This window comes from Mastacembelus armatus, chromosome 21 (assembly GCF_900324485.2).
Source record: "Mastacembelus armatus chromosome 21, fMasArm1.2, whole genome shotgun sequence".
NCBI classification, from domain to species: Eukaryota; Metazoa; Chordata; class Actinopteri; order Synbranchiformes; family Mastacembelidae; genus Mastacembelus; species Mastacembelus armatus.
The window spans coordinates 13,402,560-13,423,166 of record NC_046653.1 but is presented as its reverse complement, the minus strand read 5'-3'; the positions used below and the strand labels follow the sequence as shown (position 1 = coordinate 13,423,166).

Below are 20,607 nucleotides of genomic sequence, written 5' to 3'. Positions count from 1 at the left end.
CCTTGCATAAAGGTACTAGAATTTGAAATAACCATTAATTATGTGCCACATGAAGTGATATACAGTAAATATTTCTAACCCTAATTATTTCTATATTTATACAAGTAAATGGTTATAAAAGCAGGTTTTTTACCTTGGCCCCCCTCTTGCAGAGAAGCATGACCAGCCCCAGGTGTCCTGCAGCTGCTGAGAAGCAGAGGGGGTTCATGCCATTTTCAGATACCACGTCTACACTGGCGCCGAACTCAAGCAGCAACGAGACAATTTCCTGGTGGCCAAGGTGACACTGCACACAAAGCACTGGCGCGTTGTTCAGGACCTCTGTACGATAATTCACGTTGGCCCCGCCCAGCATCAGAAGACGGCTCACCTGATCAGACAGACAGATGGTTTTAGAACATAGTTATTAAGGTGCTTCAGTAGCATATGAAAGCCATTCCCAGTTTTTACATTTGGAATCCTGCTTATGAAACGGACAATAAGATGTATTTCAAGGTTTCTGGCAACGTTTAAAATTTGATGTCATTTTCAATATGAACAAATAGTACATTGCCATGCAGGATTTTAAAGGTGAAAGTTTGGCTGTATTGTACCAATGAAATCAGCATTCATCTTACAATTCTTCTAAAGCGCCTTCAAAGGTAATTACAAGATCTATAGTTCACTGACAATATTACAAACAAAGGCATTACTGCCTACTAAAAAAGGCATCCTGACTAGTAGTTGATGGATGTCACAACATTTTTGTGACTAAAACTAAAATCATACTTTTTTTAAACCATAATTAAGACAACAAGATACCATGACCAGTCACTCATTTAAACAACAGCAGAAATCTTGGAATGAAAGACAATTCATTTTGCCCTTGTAACACGGCTCATACTGCTCCAACCTAATTGTGAGATTTTTCTTCAAGTAAAGGTCAGGCAGCAAATCAAGTGGTCACATTCTCTTGAACATAATTATGAAGTTTATTTTCTTCCATGATGGGTAAATCAATAATAAACGCTTAGCAAAACAAAACTAGCAAGCCAAATGACTATTCAACAACAGGATATGAAATTGTCTGTTCTTTGTTAGTTCCTCTGTGGAAAATTAACAGTGATTGTCTTTTTCTGAGAGGACAGAAAATGGTCATTCTGTACATATCTCTTTGATTGATGTTATACACAATAACTCGCACACAGGCAATCAGGATGACAACAGGTGATGAAACGGCATTGAAACACAGCTAATGAAAATGAAAAACGTAGGAAAATGTAGTTCAAGTGAGAATAACTAACAGACTCGTTCGCCCTCAAAACACGACTGGAAGCTCGTACATTAGTACACAGGAAAGTTGTGCTTCTAAGTTATGCTACTAATATTAATATTTGTTGAAATATAAGGTTGGTATTTACAGAGCCTCTGTTACATGGTGCGTCAGAAGCAACAAATCATTAATAGAATCCAAGAAGTCAAATGTGTATCTGAATAAATAAATAATACAGTCAGTTTAATAATTTATATTGTATTTGTAGTAAAAAAAGCCTCTCTGTTCAACTTGTACTGACCTTCACGTTTCCTACTTTCCTCATCCTGGCACACATTTCATCAGTTATCTGCTTTCCAATTTCCTCTAAAGAGTTTTTTAATTTTCTGGCTATTTATGTGGGACTGAGGATTCCTGGGCAATATCTGGTACATAATTAGCTCATCATTTTGTGTAACAAGAAACTGACGCTAGACGCAAGTGATATCACAACAGGCCAAAGATACAAACTGGATCTGTATCAGTCTTTTTCAAGTAACTTTTCTTCTTGTGCCTCAAAAGGAGGCTGGCATCTAATGCTGTCCTACCAATCATTGTTAATTACTTAATATAACAAAGTCTTTTATCACTGACTCCCTCTTTTCATTCTGTCTAGTCTATATTTCTTTTCATTCTGTCACACACACACACACACACACCTTAGATTTACTATATCATTACTGGGACATGCACGTCACTGTCATATATATAACAAGGAAAGTGGCAAATTCTGTAAGAAATACAGAAGTGTCTGGATAAAAAGTGAAAATTGTGGAATTTGGGAAACATGAAACACAAAAGGGATGATGTGAAGAAAATTATTCTGAAAAGCTTTGAGAACATGGAGAATAAGAGGAAAAAAATGGAGAATAAGAGGAAAATAGCAAATGATTTGTGTTATACATAGAAACTGGATAAAAGAACTAGGACTCATAAAACAAAGAAAAGGAGGGCAGTTTGCATGTGAAGGAGAAAACTGTATAATTTTGCAATTCATTTTAATTATGTAATTTACTATGACTCTTAATTATCTGCATATTCATTTACACTTTTGTCTGCATGCTTGCCTGTCTGTTAATGGCATCTGCCTGCCTGCTAATGACCTCACAGACAAGAGGAGGCCATGGAGCAAGCTAATGGCGAAAAAGCAGAACGCATCAGTCTAAGCTGATGAGCATCTTTATGCTGCTTTTCATGCTGGTTTTGTTGTTGCTAATTGTTAGTCTGTACTGAGCTCGCGCTCATCCCCAGAAGTAACGAAGAGTGTGACATTTAATATAATTCATCTGCGAAAATATAAAAGCATTTAAGGAGTCCATTAAAGTTTCTCAGATGTCACTGCTAGATAAGTTTGGATGTGTTAGGACTGTACAGTGTTAAGTCACCATGTGGAGTTTGCTTTTATAACTTTGAGCTACAACTGTAAATTATTTAAAAGATTAATTTAGAATAAAAATCTAAACCACATGAAAAAATAACAGCAAGGGTCCATCAAGGAGCCCTTTACCTTGACGTTGGGTGTGTAGAGGTTCCTCAGGGATGCCAAGGCTGCAGAAAGGCCGTCTGCACTGCAGCTGATCCACAAAGCCTGCAGCACACTGGATGACACACCTGTTTTCTTACTCAGGCCCTGTACACACACACAAAACCATGAATGACCAAAAGACACAAACGTAACACCAATGAACATGAGCTGCTAAAGCTGTCAGTGTTTATCCTCTGCAGAACCAGTCACAATATGTAAATAAACAGGAGTCATCAGCATGAAACTCCTGAAATGGTTGGACTGATGAATGCAGAGAGAATGTGTTGGTAGCTGTACCTTGAAGATGTGTGCTTTGAGAATGTGATGCCCCAGCTCCATGGTCTGCTGACGATTCAGTTTCCCCTCTTGGCGGGACAACATGAAAGCCATGAGAGCATGGCCAGATCTGGATTAGGAAACAACAGAGGATGTTCAGGTGTACAGCAAAACACGTAAGAAACACAATGACAACACAAGACTAGGAGATATATGTTTTTTCTGAATTATGTATAACTGTTTTCATAAAATTATCTCATCTGGCTATCAGGGCCATAATTTCCTTTGGGTTGTAATTTTAAGATTTTTATCATATGTAAATCCAGTGATGCGTTTAGTGTTCTTAACATGTAAGTACTTTATTCATGCTCATTCTCATCAACATGAAGAGCAGCTCAGCATTGTCTTCGAGAACTATTTAACACAGTACTGGTGTGAATAAGCTATAAATTTTGAACAATGCCCCAGTGCAGGATGGTGAATAGTATTAAACCCTTGGATTCTTCTTTCCTACTTCACTCAAGCACTGTGGCACTAATTAATGCAGAACTTCATTAAAAGGACATGCATGAATGCAGATCACTTTGATCATGTTCAAATTCTATCTATTCGTGCCCAGGCACAAACTAATAGGCAGTGCAGCAAGCTTTTGTGTGCTTGTGCATTCGCTGTGCCAAACTCTGAGCCTTTGTTTTTTTTAATGACAGACTTGGAAGGCTGTGAATAACCAGAATATGAAGCTCAGCTCTGGCCCGTCTACAGACACCACCGTGTGCTCAGTGGTGATACTGATGAGCAACAGGGAGGAAAAAAAAAAAAACAAGCTAGTGACATCATCCAATTTATTAAGTGTGAATGAGTGAAGTCCCTAATGTGGGTAACGCTGCTCTATAATTACAGTTAGGTAGCACTACCAAATCAGATAAGCCTGACTAACAGGCAAGGAGGGCAGGACAGAAAACAAACATTTCTGCAGATGGAAGTGTGATACACAGTGGATTCAGATGACTGTATGTGAAATGCATTATGTAAAATGTCTCTGCTAACATCTTCCAGGCTAAAAAGGTATGAATAGTGTAGTCTTGTTACTGATTATGTGTGTTTTCAGTTAACAGGGATTCAAATATTGTACCTACTGCAGAGGTCTCTCTATGACAACAGTGCTCTTGTGAAGTGCTATTAACAAAATAAAAAAGTGCTCTAGTGAATGGTAACTTCATTATAAAAAGTGGGATATTATATTAAGTACTACCTGGAACATCTCAAAACTCAATTTCCCCACAGGTCATGGTGCATTTATTGATAAGAACACTTAGTCTCTACACAGTGTCCTTTTCATTGGTTTACTTTGCATGCGAGCAATGGCCCTGAAGTGAGTTATTAACTAAAAAGTAAAAAACTTCAGGGACAAGCATGGTTATTTCTCAAACGTAATAATGCTGTCCTGCTGTGCTTATTGTTTGTATTTAAAATACCTAATTTTCAAGCAGTTCTCCAAGACATAGTCACAAAATTACTGTAAAAACATTCTGATTAAAACCTCCTGCTTTTTAAAATAAATTTGACTCCTGCCATGTAATTATCATCATGGCTTAATTTCAAGTTTCCTACTGATTATCTAACCTACTGAGGCCTTGCAATTCACTGCAAGAACATTTTGCGGATGCACCACAGACTTGTCATGGCAGTAATAGTAGCCTGTATTCCTCAAGGAAGAGCAACTGATTTACTGCATTTGCTGACAAAGGAGAGGACTGACCTGGGATCACAAAGGAAGTCTGTGCTCTCTCCATCAGCTCTCCACACCAGCCACTCTCTAAAGGAGGGGTGACAAAACATCCGTGTCTTGTCCCTCCGTTTGATGAGGAAGCATGAGAGCAACTCCATGCGTTGCTGGAAATCCTCCCATTGCAGCTCACCTTGAATAAACCCCGCATTGATGGCCTGGAACAGCTGTTCATCGGTCATAGGGTGCAGTGAGGCAAGTGCCACGTTGAAGATGGGCAGTGAGCGCTCAAATGCTGAATTGGTCATGAACTTCATGTTGCACTGTAACTGGTATAGTTCAGCCAGCGAGACAGGCACGACTTTGTAGCTGGCACTTTTGATTACCAGGTGGCCTTTCTCAAACAGATCCAGGGTGAGTTTGAGATACAAGTAGGAGCCTTGACTGCGTGACATCAAGTGGCTACTGAGTTTGCCAACTGTGATAGGGTCAGCTTTGCCATTTAGGTTAATATTGTTCATGATATCCTTGCTGCCATTGATACGGTACTGAATATATGCATTGAGGTCATTGCTTATTTCTTTGTTGTCAGAAAAGTCATCCAGGGAGATCTTGGAGAAGGGCAGAAGGCTGGTTATTTCCTATAGAAGAAACAAGATAAAGACACGAGAAGTTATATTTGATGAGCCATGCTCCTTTTTTTACTACTTTTGCCCCTTAGCTGATATTAAAGAGAAAATGTGAAAACTGAATCTCAATGCCCAACATAACTTGTCATTTTCTATGTGGTCAACTCAATATAAATTGTATTCTCAAAAACAACAACAAACAAATTAAAAAAATAAGAGCCAAAAGTAGGCTTCACATCCTGAGACCTGCCAGATGAAAAAAACCTTTGCCTGCATGCATTAACAAGAAGGTGAGTGTCTTGAACAGGAGGAGAGCAAACACGGAGAGCCAAATTAGGCCAAAGGAGACACTTGGAAATGTGGCTATAAGGAAAACAGGACTGGGAATGTAAACATTAAGAGACAAGGGATAGATGGCATGGTGGCTAGCAGAGGTCTGAGCATGGCCTCACATTTCAATTTATGGCCTGAGGGCTGGAGAAATGAATGCACAATAATTCTCCAGTACTGTGCCTGTCTGAGGCTAGAGAAACATTGCCTCAGTGAGATTACTCTTCTTTCTTCCTGATTAAAGTACAGCTAACACACACACAAGCACACAGGAGTCACTGGAACATACAAAACCTCAGTATGCTCCAGATGTTGGTCTAGAAAGGAAATGTCAATAAACTAAATCTACCAAGGTGAAGTCTTATTTATCTGTACAAAAACGATACATGATGCAATTTTATGACACTTCAGTGCACAGATGTGTTTCTGTGGTTACCAAGTGAGAAGTATTTTTCATGGCTGACTTTGCTAAAGGCCTCATCAATGCAATATTAACAACTCGTCCTAAAAAGTCTCAGATACTGTCACATCCAAAACTGACTACCATGTTCAGAGGTTATGACACACATTCTCTCTAGTTAAAATACTGCCTCACTGTCAATTAGAGGCCACTTACACTTTCACAGAAATGTTATAAGTCAAGTGTTGCTGCTTGTGCAGTTGAGTGGCTGCATCCCAGAAAAAGGTATGTTAGCTGCTGTGTGTCTCATTAGGGAGCACAAAGCCACAGCCCAGTACAACTGTACTGTACAAATGTAACTGGTTGACCTCGTGTTACTAAGCTAGTCTGCTCGAAACGACTGACTGGACTGTCCTGCAGTTTTCATTCCCAAATCCTTTTTTGAATATCCCTGGATAAGCTCCACAAATGTGAACACTGTAGAGAGAAGAGTAAGACGAGGAGGAGCAGCTGACCTCTCAGATTTCACACTTTCCAAATCTACAGGGTCTAATGTCAGTCAGCAAGACTATCAAGAAGTGAAAGGGTCTGTTACTATTTACATTTGCCATTGTTACATTTAACAGCTGTGTTGGGGAAATTCTTAAATTAAGATATCCAACTGCAGTAAGCTGATTATAACTCCCCACAAACTCAAGCAGCTTAAGTTGATATGTTTAGTGTGTCTAAATGATATCTAAGAAAATATAATTGAAAATATAATTGAACGTAGACTCAACACAATGCTTTTAATGAGCTGTTCCTTACCAGTAAGTTGACCCGGACAGTGACCACCAGCTTAAGCCAGGAGGGGAACTTCGCAATGATTTTAGTGATGAATGATGCAATAGTGTCTCCATAGTCAGGCTTGTGAAACTCTGCTTCATTCAACCCGTCTATCAAGATGATGTGGTCCTCCTCGGGAATCCTACGCTCTGGAAATGCAAAATAAGCAAAGCAAGCAAGACAAAATAGAGTGAGGTACAGCTCATTACAGTATTAGCTCAACTAAACTGCCCCATGGTAGAAGTGCAGAAAGGTGCTTTAGTTTATTGCAGTAACTAAACCTAGCTCTCTCAAAGGTGTGGTGAGAGTGACTGGTAAGTGCCTTTACTTAGATTCATCAACTATACAGTCAATGCTCCGACTTCCCACTAAAATTTCAAGTTACATTTGCACTGTTAAAAAGAATAATAAATTTAAATAAAATCAGGAATTTAGGGACAAAAAACACTTTCCACTTTCTTCTTACAACACACTTGTAATTTAACATTCCTGGAGTCCACTCTAATGGAAATCATGAAAGAAGCAGTGAGAGAAAGAGATGAAAGAACACGAAGTCTGATCCAGGCCATGGACTAACAACAGCCACAACTGAAGAAGCCTACAAACATGACAGTTTGAAATACAAGACAATGATGCTATACCTTTACGAAGGTTGGCTAGTGGTTCTAGGACCCCCCTTCGGAAAGCGGCCATTGGATCCTGGACACAGGAGCGCAGACTGAGCATGCTCTGGAGCTGGGGCTCTTTCAGCAACAACTCCCGGTATGCACTGAGTTGGTGTGCTCTGCACAGCAGGGCTGCAATACTGTGCACAAACTCTGGCACCAGGCAAGTGTATGTGTTGTCTGCCTGGCAGTAGTGATATGCCACCACCTAGAACAAAAAGGAGAGAAACAAATAAACACTTAAGATGAGCCCCTTATAGCCGAGTGGTTTTGGCATGTGCACAATGTCAACAGACCTTTGCTGCAGGTCTCCCCCTTCTCTTGCCCCCTGCTTTCCTGTTGCTCTCTACAGTGCCACAAAGAAATTAAAAAGTCCAAAAATATCTCAAAAAAGGATTTAACTTAGGATGAATTAAAAATGCTTAAGTAATATCCGTGGGACAAAAAATGAGAACTAAATGAAGAGGCTAAATTAATTCTGGCTTTAGCAATGAAAAATATGCAAAGCCATCAGTCTTATGGACTAAAAACTAAATTCAGTGGATACAGTCTTAAGTCTGATTTATTATCATAGCCTCCATAAAGCATATTATCTTTTCAACGAAACTGAGAACATCATTGTCCAATCTAGTTCTTGAAAAAAATATCCTGAAGTAACTGTGCAATGTCTGACCAACTCAAACTCTATTATAAAAATGAGCTGAAGGATCCCTGGTGGAGGACTAAAATGAGGATCTTCTGTGAGAGCAGAGTTAAAAGGAGGTCTTATTTATAAGGAAAAAGGAGGGACAGGGATGAAGGAAAGAGAGATGCCCTTGAGATGTATGACTATGTTCTAATTACAGTCCAACCTGGAGGAGCTGACACACATCCGGTGTCAGTAGGAGGAGGAGCAGATGACCTGTTCCTCTACTGGCTCTACCTGCCTATAGCTCTATCAACCATGATGACTAGCTTCTGGAAAAGTCAGCTTTTTTTAGTCGCACACTGACTAAAGACAGATGATAACTTCGCAGAAACACAAGACCGAACTGCTATTTAACTGAAATAACCAAGAAGCTGACAGTGAAATGACATTTCATTTCTTCTTTCAGCACCAATACAGTCTGATAATGGCAATGGTCAAAGAGGAGGCTCAAAAAAGAAATTGTAATCTCATTTTTTGAAGCTTCATCAGTGGAGCTTTCACCCCAGTCTACCACCACACACACACAACTACTTGTCTGGAGATGGATATTCTTTATAACATTGACTAAATAATGTGCGGCTCTGCAAAGCTAATGGGGCAGGCAGTCAGGAACCGAAATGCAACAGCAACGTAAGAAAATGATCACGTGTCTAAAAGTAAAGAAGACAAGAGCCTAGGGCTGTTATTAAAATCCATGGAATTTAATTTTCTCTAAACATCATCATAAAGACCCGAAATAAAAGTGGGAGAATAGGAGCTAAATTAAATTTAGCGCAGAGAATTGTGTACCATCTCTGTTTTTAAGCCATAATGGCAAACCAGTCAAGTCACCAGGATCAACTGTATTATGCATAAGGGACAGCTCTGTGATATGGTAGTTTTCCATAAAAGAATAAAAGCAATACTCATGTGAAACTTTGTGGAGTAGACAGAGACTGTGAAACATTTTTCTCTTGGGCCACATTTATGTCACACAATTTGAAGGAAACTGATGGAAGCTGTGAAATTATGCTCAGTGAATACAGTAAGTTTAAGTTATAAATTTAGATAGGCACCTGATGATGCAACTGCAGGGAGAACGTGAGTTATTATGGTGTACTAGTCATGCAGACCACTGCCTCATCAATGAGCAATAAGAATCTCAACAAATAATGTAGCTCTGCAGTGCACCTGCAGTACTTTATCTACTGGCACAACAGTGAATTTCCTGTTAAGAAATAATGCTTTTCTGTAAAAGGATAAAGGGCAATAAAGTTGCAATAAACCACAAAATATAATTGCCTCATTGCCCCTGTTGAGACCACTTTTAAATCAATGATAAAAAGAACTGGCAGGATTCAACAGGAGATGCTTAGTATTACATCAGCATTCACACATCACAGGAGCAGAGAGAGCTCCTGTAAGAGTGCCTGCTGAAAACACTTCACACAATAATTGGCTTGAGGGATACTGCTTGGGTTTCACAAACATTTAGATGGGCTTTGGTAGCATGAAATCAGCTGTATTTGGCATGAACTTTAAAAGTCTCAGCGACACAGAAAGGCCGTAGAGTAGTCACCTCATGTACCATTTCACTACTAAGGGAAAAAGTCTTAAACCCTGAAGGTGTGACAGAGGCTGCAGGATGTAACTTGTCACTGCATAATTTTGATTAAAAAAAACAAAAATATGGTCCAACTCGTGTGTCTATGCTGGAAATATGTCACAGATAAATTGTCAAAAATATTGATATTGTTGCACAAATGTTAAAACTGAAAAACTGAAATCCCCTTTGTTCTTTAAAGTCTTCACAAAATATCAGTCAAAGACTGTCATGAGGAGTGACAGGCAAGAACATTGCGACTAAATGAGATAATCTGTTCACTACTAAATGTCAAAAAACTATTGCAGGTTATGTCTAAAATAATAGGATGTGGGTGGCCTGGTGGCCTGAACATTAAAGTGCCTGCCATAAACCGCAGTGTCGCTTATTTACATTCAACTAAGTACTTTTGTTGCATGTCTTTCCCCATTGTGCACTCCTCTTATTTCATATCATCTCTCTACCATTTAAAAACAAGGAATTGAATGTACATGTGGTCCTATGAGCACAGAAAAGAATGAAAAACTATCATATTTTAAATACTGTCTTTGATGTCAGGTGCAACTTCAAATGCCATTTGATGAAAAAATACTGAATACTACAGCATCTTAGAACCTCTAAAGGATGTAGAAAAAGGACCCTTACAGCTGCAATTTAAGATGATATGTGCTATTTAAGACAAAATGCCTCCTGAGGTTATTCTGACTGTACTGTTAGTGTGTTCCCATGGCAGCGCAGAGAAAGATCCTGTGGTTTTCACCATATACAGTATAAATGCTTTCTATCAGTGAGCTAAAACAGTATAATAAGACTGAAGCTTTCTGATTTTCAGGCACAATGCAGAACTGCTTTGGACATTAACACTGGACTAATTTTTCATGGCAAAGTCTTTTAAGTCCACTGCTTCTGTCATTCAAATGAGCCCCTGATATTGAAGGTCTCATAACCTCAGCAGACTGCTGAAGACCATGCCATATTTCATATGCTAAATATCAAACAAAGGAACATAAACAATCATAAACACAAAGAAATTTAAATGAACTGAGCAGCACCAGTGTCTGGTTTCTGTAGGGCATTTCATACATACTAAAAGCAATTCTGCACACCACCAATATCTTTGTAATGATGGAGTCTATCACTGGCATGCACACACATGGGAAACTACACAAGGGTAGGCTGTACATATACTATTCAAGAAATCAGATGTCAGACATTTGTTAATGAATCTGAGTACTAATAAAGGTTTGCACTTTTAAGGTAAGATCATCATTGACACTGATGTCTCTTGAATGTTGAAGTACAGTATTGTACCTTTGCAGCCAGCCGTTTGACAGCCTCCTCCCTGCGCCGCTGCATCTCAGGGGTACCTGGGCAACTGCTGGTCCTCAGCGTGTTGGTAGCACTGGATGGTGGAGTTGGCTGAGGGGGTTGGCTGAGAGGAAGTTCTGCACTTGGTCCACCGCCACCTACAAGGCACAGATACCCACTTCATTACACATGTATGTAAATTTAAATAAATACAAACTAATGTATTTACAAATGTATGCATGACATTTTACATTTATAAGTATTTGGTATGAGCAAAATTGGGTTTATGTTGCAAAGAGAGACAAAGCAGAATTTTGTGAAATCAGTTTAACATTAGCTTTAAGAGGATTTTAGGTTTACACTCTCACAGCCTGCAAAGCAAAAGTTGAAACATAATCATTTAGACAAAAAGCATGCAACTAATGTAGTTCTCACATCCAAAGGTAAATAATAGAATTCATTACTTTTAGGGGAGGCACTGGGGCTGTTGGAGGCGATCTGGCGCATACGGCCTCCATGGCAGCTTAGGGCTACTAGTCGGGAGATAATGGCTGTCTTCCCATAACCCACGCTGCCAACCACTACAGCGCCATGGTTCTCTGTGGATTCGCTGTCCCTCAGGACATCTTCAAGCTGCTGAAAGAGCCAATCTCGGCCCACAAACACAGAGTCTGTGGTGATGCTGGGAACCTCAAATAACAAGGGCTTGAGCATGATGTCCATAGGTTTGTAGGGTGCAAAACGGGCTGAGGAAAGTGGAGAGGAAATTAAACAAATCATAATTGTGCCATTATTCTTCCCACAAACACAGAAGTATCAGAGTTACTGCTTTTTCAGATAACGGCAAGAAACATGTCAGTATGCTTGTGAAATTAATCCCACTTTAATGCATGCAGTTTTGAACTGATGATATGTTATAGTTCAGCCTTAGTTTATCCAAGAACAATTTAATTTCACCCTTCACAGATAAACCTGCAAACATTTTCATGTAACTGTAAATCAGTTTAAGAGAATGAATAAAGATCATTTCAATAGATTTCTCCTTTTAGACTGTGCCACAGATATAAAAAACCTGAACACTGTGGTCTTTTTTCACAGTGTGCTTTAGCTTAAATGAAAGTTATTTTAAGTCCAATCACAATGTAAGTGGACTGGAGAAGAGGACTCCCTATCCAAGTCCACTTCACCACTAATTAAATCTCAGTACACTTGTTCACTCAGGAACACTTTTCAGCCCTTATGCCCAGTGTGACTGCTGTTAGTTCTGCTATCACTGCTGATGCTACTTTTATAACTCTTATTCATACAAAATAGCTAATTTTACTGCTACTGCTAAGATAATTATTCTGCCTACTTTTATACTGCATACTATACAAGTAACATACTTTTGGTCTGAGCTTATAACAGTGGTTTAACTTTTGGTTTGCAGAGTTTAAGCAATACATTTAAGTTCTTGAAAAGGAGGATTTGTTGGCCTTTTTGTTCTCCATCAAAAATATAGACTGTTTAATTTGCCTTGAATGTATACTTTTCAGCCCTATGCCCAAATTTCTTACATGCCAATAACTATCGCCATCATGATGCATTACTTATTTTAAATTTTTTTTTTCTGTGCATGTTATTTTTAGACTATAAAATAGCTGAAAAATTATTTTAAAAAATCAAAAGTAATGACTGCTTGGAAATAAAACCAATTAACTCATTTTCCTTTGGAACGATTGTTGAAAGATATATATGATTTTAAGAGAATGGGGCAAGGAATCAAACACCACCAATGCACTCTACAATCTGCAATGATTGCACTTTTAGGACGATGTCTGAGTACACTGTCTGATTGAAAGACAGAAACATTTGCATAAGAGATTCAGATATACAGATAAAATATCCATGTTTTAAAATAAACATTCTTTGGTTAAACTAGTAGCAAAGTTTGCCACAAATATTGACCATTATTTTGTAAATTTCTTTGTTCTTACTGTCCTGTCTGAAACATGCAATACTAAGATACTTTTCAGGTCTCATTTGAAAGAGAGGCTGTTAACCTCAGGGGAATTCACCTTTTTAAAAAAAGGTTAAAGAACAACTTTTGACCTGACCAATTATTTGCGCTGTGGTGGTGGACTCCTGACCACCTCCCACCTCTACTGAGAAATCAAAAACTAATTTCTTGACTGTCTTAGGCCTTACATCTCATATTGTGAACAGTCCGTGGAAATAAGGTGCAAGACTAAATGCATAAGCATAGACACAGAACATAACTTTACTGATGAACTTCAGTAAAGACTTACCATGAGCAGAGGCACAAAAATGGTTAGTTTTTAACCCCTGTCTATATAGTTTATTGCTATAACAAAATGTTAAAAGAGGTGTGGAAAGGAAAGTACAGGTTTCAAAACAGTTTGAATAATATCGCATTCAATTATTTAGCACCCCATCAAATATTCACAATATGGGATTTTACTCTGTCAGGGCATTCAAAACACACAATCAAGATAAATCTGACTGAGCCACAAAAGCCTTTACATGATTTTATCTGTAAAACTAGGAAACATCATATTCTTCCTATGTACTTTTTGATTTTATACATAAGCATTAATACCACTCAATACAGTAGTGCTGATATTGACCAGCATTTGGACAGTTCTATTTTTGGCAAAGCAAAAATTAAACAATGACTTTCACACTAATGCTCAGTTTAAGCTTTTATTTGCAGATGTTTTACATCTACCTCAGGTTAGCCATATATGAATTGCAGCACTGCATAACTAAATGGAATGGAGAGCTACAATTCTGTCACTTTTAATCCAATATCGATATGAAAACCTGAAACACTGGAACACAGCAGGTTATCCTAACTATTAGCATTTGTTTTGTTGCAAAAATGCAACATAAATGCATAATTATTATAATACAGCTGATAAATGGATTAGCTGATGTGTTTTGCTCACTTGCCCCAGTTTGCTCATATGTGTCTATAGCAATAATGTAGTCACCTTTAGTGTCCTGAGGTGGCCTTCCTCCTGTATTATGCCAGGGTAGGCGAATGGATGTCCGCAGGGGGGTGTTTCGCTGTTCATCAAGAAAGTTCAGGTCTTCCAGCTTTGTGGAACTGGTGGCTGTTGACAGACACACAAAGAGAAAGTGAAGTTGATGCTTCAATGTCTTCAGTGTATTTGAAACAACTATAAACGGTAAAACAGAAACAAGATTTAGATTTTTTTGGCACTTCTGGCATGTCTGTGAGATGATGAGCAAAGAAGAGTGTGTTCTGTGTGCACTGACATTTTTAGCTTGCTTGAGGCAGTGTGTGCAAGTAGCAGAACACTGCAGCAGAAAAATATATCAGTATCCCTAAGTCAAGATATTTTTATCTTTGATTTTAGTTGACAGCTATTACACAGTATAGCAGTCAGAGGTCTGTCCTCACAAACACACCTGGTGAGCTGTACAGAGAGGCAGAGTACCTGTACCTTTCTTAAAAAGGAGCCAGCTATAGATGTATTCCACTTAACAAGTTCAATATTTCTTAGAAATTACTGTCAATCTACTTGTAATTACAGGACACTGTAAGATACTATAGTACAATGCAGAACATATCTCAATCAAGAACAAGATCAACTAATGTGTTGTATTAGAAAATACAATTCAAGTTGATGTTGTAGTCATTTTAGAGAATTTCTTTCTACTCTTACATTGATTCTTTGAAATATTAAAATATAATGGACACAGACAATATAGTTGTCCTTCTGAAGGAGGATACATGATGTTTTCAAGCCCAACTGGATAATGTCTACTTCTGAAAGTAATTAAACTAATGATGAACTACTTGCAGTTCAACAACCTGTTTGAAGTATGGTCCGTAAACATGACAGAGATGTGCATTAGTGCAGCTTGATCTGTATTCCAATTGGTGTTCACTGCTCAACAGTGCTATCACCATGGTGATCCAAAGCCTCTTGGCCCTGCTGAAGAGCAGTCAAAGCTGCGGCTTTCTACTTTATCAGCCTCAGCTGGAAGAGTCTGTCACAAACCCTCAGTTCTTCTCTTCCCTCCCTCACTTGGTCGCCAACTTACTCTCAGGAATGCCTCCCTAATTAAAACCCGTCAGCTGACGACCGAGTAACTGAGCAAGCTGCCATCAATACACTGTTCACTAGAATAAAAGCAGGCCCTCATAATTACTTTTACTGCAGTGGATGTTTTTTTTTTTTTTTTAACAAATAAATACAGAGGCCCAAGTTAAAAGAAAATCAACAAAGGTAAGCAGATACATTGTGAAGTTTGTCAGCGCAGAGCAATAATGCACTAACAATTGGGCAAATTTCACCTAAAAGTTAAACTGAACAGTTACTTACATCCAACAGCAGACCTGGAAAGAGCAGTGGGAATTCTCAAAACCCTCCCCTTGTCCCCAGCGTTGAATACACTGGGGCAGGCATACAGGCAAGTAGGCAGGGTCCAGGCCCTCAACTAAACCTGTGGAGAGTGCTCCCAAGCAGATGAGCTCACAACCTGCCTTAATGCTCCCATGCAGCCACACTGGCAGCATTCAGCTGCTGAGCAAAGGGTTTGGCTGTTCCCTCTCCAGTGCTCAGCCAGTCACAGCATCCGTATCATTAGGCACTTGTTAAATGAATATTATGCTTTCCCTACACTTCTCATACACATGCATACACCTCTTGCGCTATATGCATTTGCGCGCACACACACACCAAATTTGGTAAACAAGCAGCAGAGGGTGAAAACGGAGTGAATTAGAGGAAATAGTCTCCAGTGGCTGATTACAGTTTGTAATAGGCAGCTACTGTAGCATTAATCAATGATCCTGGCTAGAGTAGGGTGTGGGAAGAGAGAGAAGGGTATGTGGAAGAGGCAGAAAAAAGCAGAGGAATTAAAAATTATTGCATGAAATGATCTTACATGAGTAGCGGGTGTCCATGTAACATGAATACAATATAGTGGCTAGGGAGGTGGGTGCAAGGGACAGAGAGTCAAGATGGACAGAGAATATTTTGTATTGTGGAAATCACCACTAAAGCTAAATACTGACTGTACCAGAGCACACAATGTCTCTCTTTGTTCTCTTCAGATCTTGTCAAGATCTCTGAAGTGGATAATGCAAAACCCACACTGAACAAAATTCAGCACTATCTTTTCCCCCAGTGGTCCAATAAGCAAAGAGTGATGGCAATACTTGGTTTGACTTTCTAAAGTAATTTAAATGCACACACTCCCTTACTCCTTCCTATGGCAATGCATACAGCTCTACAACCATTTCTTCCTTTTTGTTAAGTTATTTCTCCTATTATACATTTCTTTTCAAGGCCCAGAATTCCCACGGGATGCTTTTACATCACTCCAATACCCCTACTCAAATCTTTTTCTGCCCTCAGTCTCTGGATTCCTTCCTGTTATTGTACATCTCTATACTCATTGATAAAATGTACACACGATACCTTGAAGTCTGTAGCTGCAGTGACTTTGAAGCTGGACAAACGTGTCAGATTGTATTCTGATGAGAATGAGACTTTTTTCTTTTCCTCAGGCAGGTCTGCCCTTTGAAACCTTCTGCTCTGTGTTTCCCATGACTGAACAGAAGAGAGCTGAGCTCTTCTTATCCGACCAGAAAAGTCTGATAAATCTGTTAGGTGATTTCTTACCATTAGTTACCAAATTTAGTGAAGAATTCAAAAATCAAACAGTATATTCGGTAGGCTCATAAATCTAAGTCAAAAGGTATAAGATGAGAACATATTTCATGATAACTTCTAATAAAATCTAATTGAGTAAAAACATACTGTATCTACAATAAAAGTCATTCTTAAGCTGTACAATCCTATAATTATCATCACATCCTATCAGTGATAAATACCATCCCAAGCTTCAGCTCTTCTATGACCTGTTCGGTCACAATCCCTTCAGCTTAAATTGATGTACATTTGGCTTGTAACCATGGAAACTTCAAAATTCCTGTGGCTACCATGGCTCACTTTCATCATCAGAAATGATGAAAAATGTATGTGGTAAATGAAAGGTTCAATTCCCACACAGTCAGCGCTAATTTCAGCAACAATGTTTTTATCATAGGTTTTTTTGTTTTAAGTTAATGGCACAAAGGCACTAAGGTAAATGAGTGTGTCAAAATAAGTGTCAGCATGTTAACATGCTAATATGCTAATATTTATCATATATATTTGTCAAGTTCAACTCCTTAGTTTAGGGTGTTAGCCTCCTAAGTGGCACAGAAAGTGGAGGCTGATGGGAATGTCTTTAGTTTTGTATTGTACAAAAAATATTTGATGTGATGATGGTGCTACATAAGAAGCTATTACAAATTAGTAATTACAGACCTGAGGGGAACATGAATGCATGTACAACATTTGAAAATGTGCTAAATGCATATAATTGGGGGATAATTACTGACTGCACTGAACAAACTTAAAAGCACAATAAAAGCGGGGGCAGCGTTAGAGAAGATTTTCTAGGTCAGGGAATAGCTCACTAACAAAACTACCAAGAGCAATAGCCAGGAAGAGGAGTGATCTGGGATATTAGGATATTCATGCTGTGGTAACAGCTGCATAGTTCCTGAACAGCTATTACATGATTCTCAATAGTGGGGTGCTGTCAATCAAACTTTGACAAATGGCTCTGTTGTGGCAGAGAGTATTTAGCTAACACACTGTCCCTTTGAGACTGGGCATTTGGCAAACTCTGATCTAATCTGTCAATGGTGTGCCACTGAGCAGAATTTTAAATGGCTTTTCAAGCAGACTGATCTATGCAGCAGTTTTTATTTTGGTCCTGCTGTGACACAGAGGCAGCAACATTTCTATGAAAATTGATATTTTAAAAGACATCATGGTGACCTTTTCAGAAAGCTGGAGGATATGAATGTGTTATCTGTTTCTTTTTGCTTTCTTTTCGATCTCTGGTCTAAACAGATCAATTTCTACATAAAGCCAGAATAGAATTCCATAGCTGCTTGAAGACATCACAAAAAACAGCAATATGCAGGAAAGTCATAAGCAATGGTTGGTGCAAAAATGACAGACTATAGCGTCTTTAAAAACTACCAGAAAAGATATGACCTTACAGCATTATCAGTTACATTGTGCCTTCCTGCTTTATTACTACAAAGAGACTACAGCATATCAAATTTAAAAAGCCATAACTTCTCTTTATGCAGCAGTACTGCACCAGACTGAGAGACATGTTTTTTTTAATATGGGGAAATTACTGTCTGAGGCGTACGAACATCTTTGTCTCACAGATTGCATTCACATGGCCCAGGTGGAGATAATTTCAGTGAGCTGTACTCAAACCTTACCTTGTCAATGTTTTCCAACATTTTGATAGAATAATATAGCCTAGCAAATAACAAAGGATCTTAGAGCAATTAAAACTGGAGAAGTTACCACAAAGCATGAGTTTTGTCAGAGGAACAGGACTTTGGAGTACAAACAAACTGTGTTTGTGTGTGTGTACTGTACCTCACCATGGCTCAGACCACAAGGCTCTGCTGAATAACTAAACACCACAAATGCACTGTAGCCCCATTCCTCAGCCACAGTGACCCTTACTCAATCTCACGTGTATGAGCAACCTAACCACAAGCAGCTCAAGATGAGATTTCAAAACCATGGAAATTCCAGTCGCCAGATCTAATATGGCCCTTTGACTCTGTAAGCTTTTTAAAAAGCTCAACTCAAATATAGACTTCTTATTGCCTATGTATAATGAGGAGTACAGGGTAGCACAGACTGCAAGACACCTGACGTGAGATGTGTCAACCATTTTAAAAAGCAAACCTCTAACATTGGAAAGTGTATGTGGACAAAAGGTTAGTGTTAATATGAGAGGGGCACTTGAAGAAAAGTCCTGAAATGCTAAATGTTGGACTGTAAGAAACAATAAAGACACTAGAGCCAAGGCACACACCATCTAGCTGCATACTACTACTGCTGCTGAGACTGTAAGGTCTATATAAAACGGCAAATTAATCTACTTAATTCACAATTACAGCACAAAAGCAATATTCAATCTTGACCACTGTATTTGTCATTTAGTTTGATGTCATTTTAGAGAAACATTCCTAAAATGTGGGCGTTTGGTGCACTGTGATTTGTCAAAATATTTAGTGAAATAAGTGACATTGTTGGGTCTATTCTCTGCTCTTTAACAGATTGTGACTAATAGTTAATGAACTCAAATGAAATTTGCAACTTAACACCATGCTGAAAAAAATGAGACACCATAAATCACACTAAAACATTAAGACAGCAATGTCTTGTTAGTTCAGAGCTGTCTCAGCAGGCCTTTAATACTGGGAAGCTAAGGACGGCAGCGCACTATCATGGGAGGTTAAATACTTACATTACACATTAAAAGATGTTTCCACAGAGGTTCTCTGAAATTTGAATGCCAGGAAAAGAACTCGTATTCATAAAACTTGTATTCACTATGAACCCATTATAAAACTCATATTTTCAGGCTCAATGTATATCACAACCATATAGCACTTATATGTGGTCAGCTATGACCTTTAAAAGAGCATATATTCAGAAATTAAATGGATAAATGTCTATGGTGCCCACTGGAGTTTCTGTAGTAACAACATTTTAATGCTGCCTTAGAGGTTACGAAGGAATATATATTCTATTATAAACAGTGGCAAAGACAATGTAGCTCATTAGAGCATCTACTAATGATAAAAGTACTGCTTCTAAAAAGGCCCTGACTGCTGACTGGTGGAGTGAGACATACATTTGTGCACCTAGCCACATCACATGCAGCTTCCACACATTGCTACTTGAGTTCACACAGCAGCCAAAAAAAGCTAATCGGACATTTGTTGTACATACATAGAGACAGACAAAATGAACACTGAAAATGTGTCTGTTGTGCTGCAACTTTCTGTAACTTTGTGTGATTTTACTAACTGTCAATTTGCTAATGGTGATTCAATCAATGAAAGAACAACAGTGTTTCATAAAGATGGAAGAAATAATACTAAGTAGCACCTGAGTATTGGCTGCCAAATTATATAACAATGACGCAGTAAGGATTCATTATTGTCCACTTTCAAAATAATTCTCTGTGAAAAGCCACTGACCATCCCTTTTCTACCACATATCAGGGTCAGGGAAGTTATACAATGAGCAAGGAAGCTCACAAGTCTTTTCACATTCACATACACTAGCTATTTGTGAGGGATCCTGAGATGCTGCCAGTCCAGTGAATGCCATAAGGGCTCTTCCCAGTTGGATGCCTCCAAGACACCTCCAGAGATGCCCTTTTGACCTTATCCTTATTTTGCTCATTTCTGCTTCAAGAAGCAACAGTTCTACTCAGACATATCC

At 38.7% G+C, this 20,607-nt stretch overlaps 1 protein-coding gene across 5 annotated transcripts in view; it reads right to left on the bottom strand.

Moving 5' to 3' along the window:
• Positions 1-20,607, bottom strand: part of tanc1b (tetratricopeptide repeat, ankyrin repeat and coiled-coil containing 1b) — an 87,079-nt gene that overhangs the window by 11,838 nt on the left and 54,634 nt on the right. For all 5 annotated transcript variants that reach the window (XM_026294856.2, XM_026294857.2, XM_026294858.2 and 2 more), the window contains 9 exons: positions 14,239-14,361; positions 11,710-11,991; positions 11,249-11,403; positions 7,644-7,875; positions 6,985-7,151; positions 4,852-5,459; positions 3,114-3,222; positions 2,799-2,921; positions 134-370 (listed from right to left, as the gene is read on the bottom strand). In XM_026294856.2, coding sequence (XP_026150641.1) covers positions 134-370; positions 2,799-2,921; positions 3,114-3,222; positions 4,852-5,459; positions 6,985-7,151; positions 7,644-7,875; positions 11,249-11,403; positions 11,710-11,991; positions 14,239-14,361 — 2,036 coding nt within the window. The remainder of the gene's footprint in view (positions 1-133; positions 371-2,798; positions 2,922-3,113; positions 3,223-4,851; positions 5,460-6,984; positions 7,152-7,643; positions 7,876-11,248; positions 11,404-11,709; positions 11,992-14,238; positions 14,362-20,607) is intronic.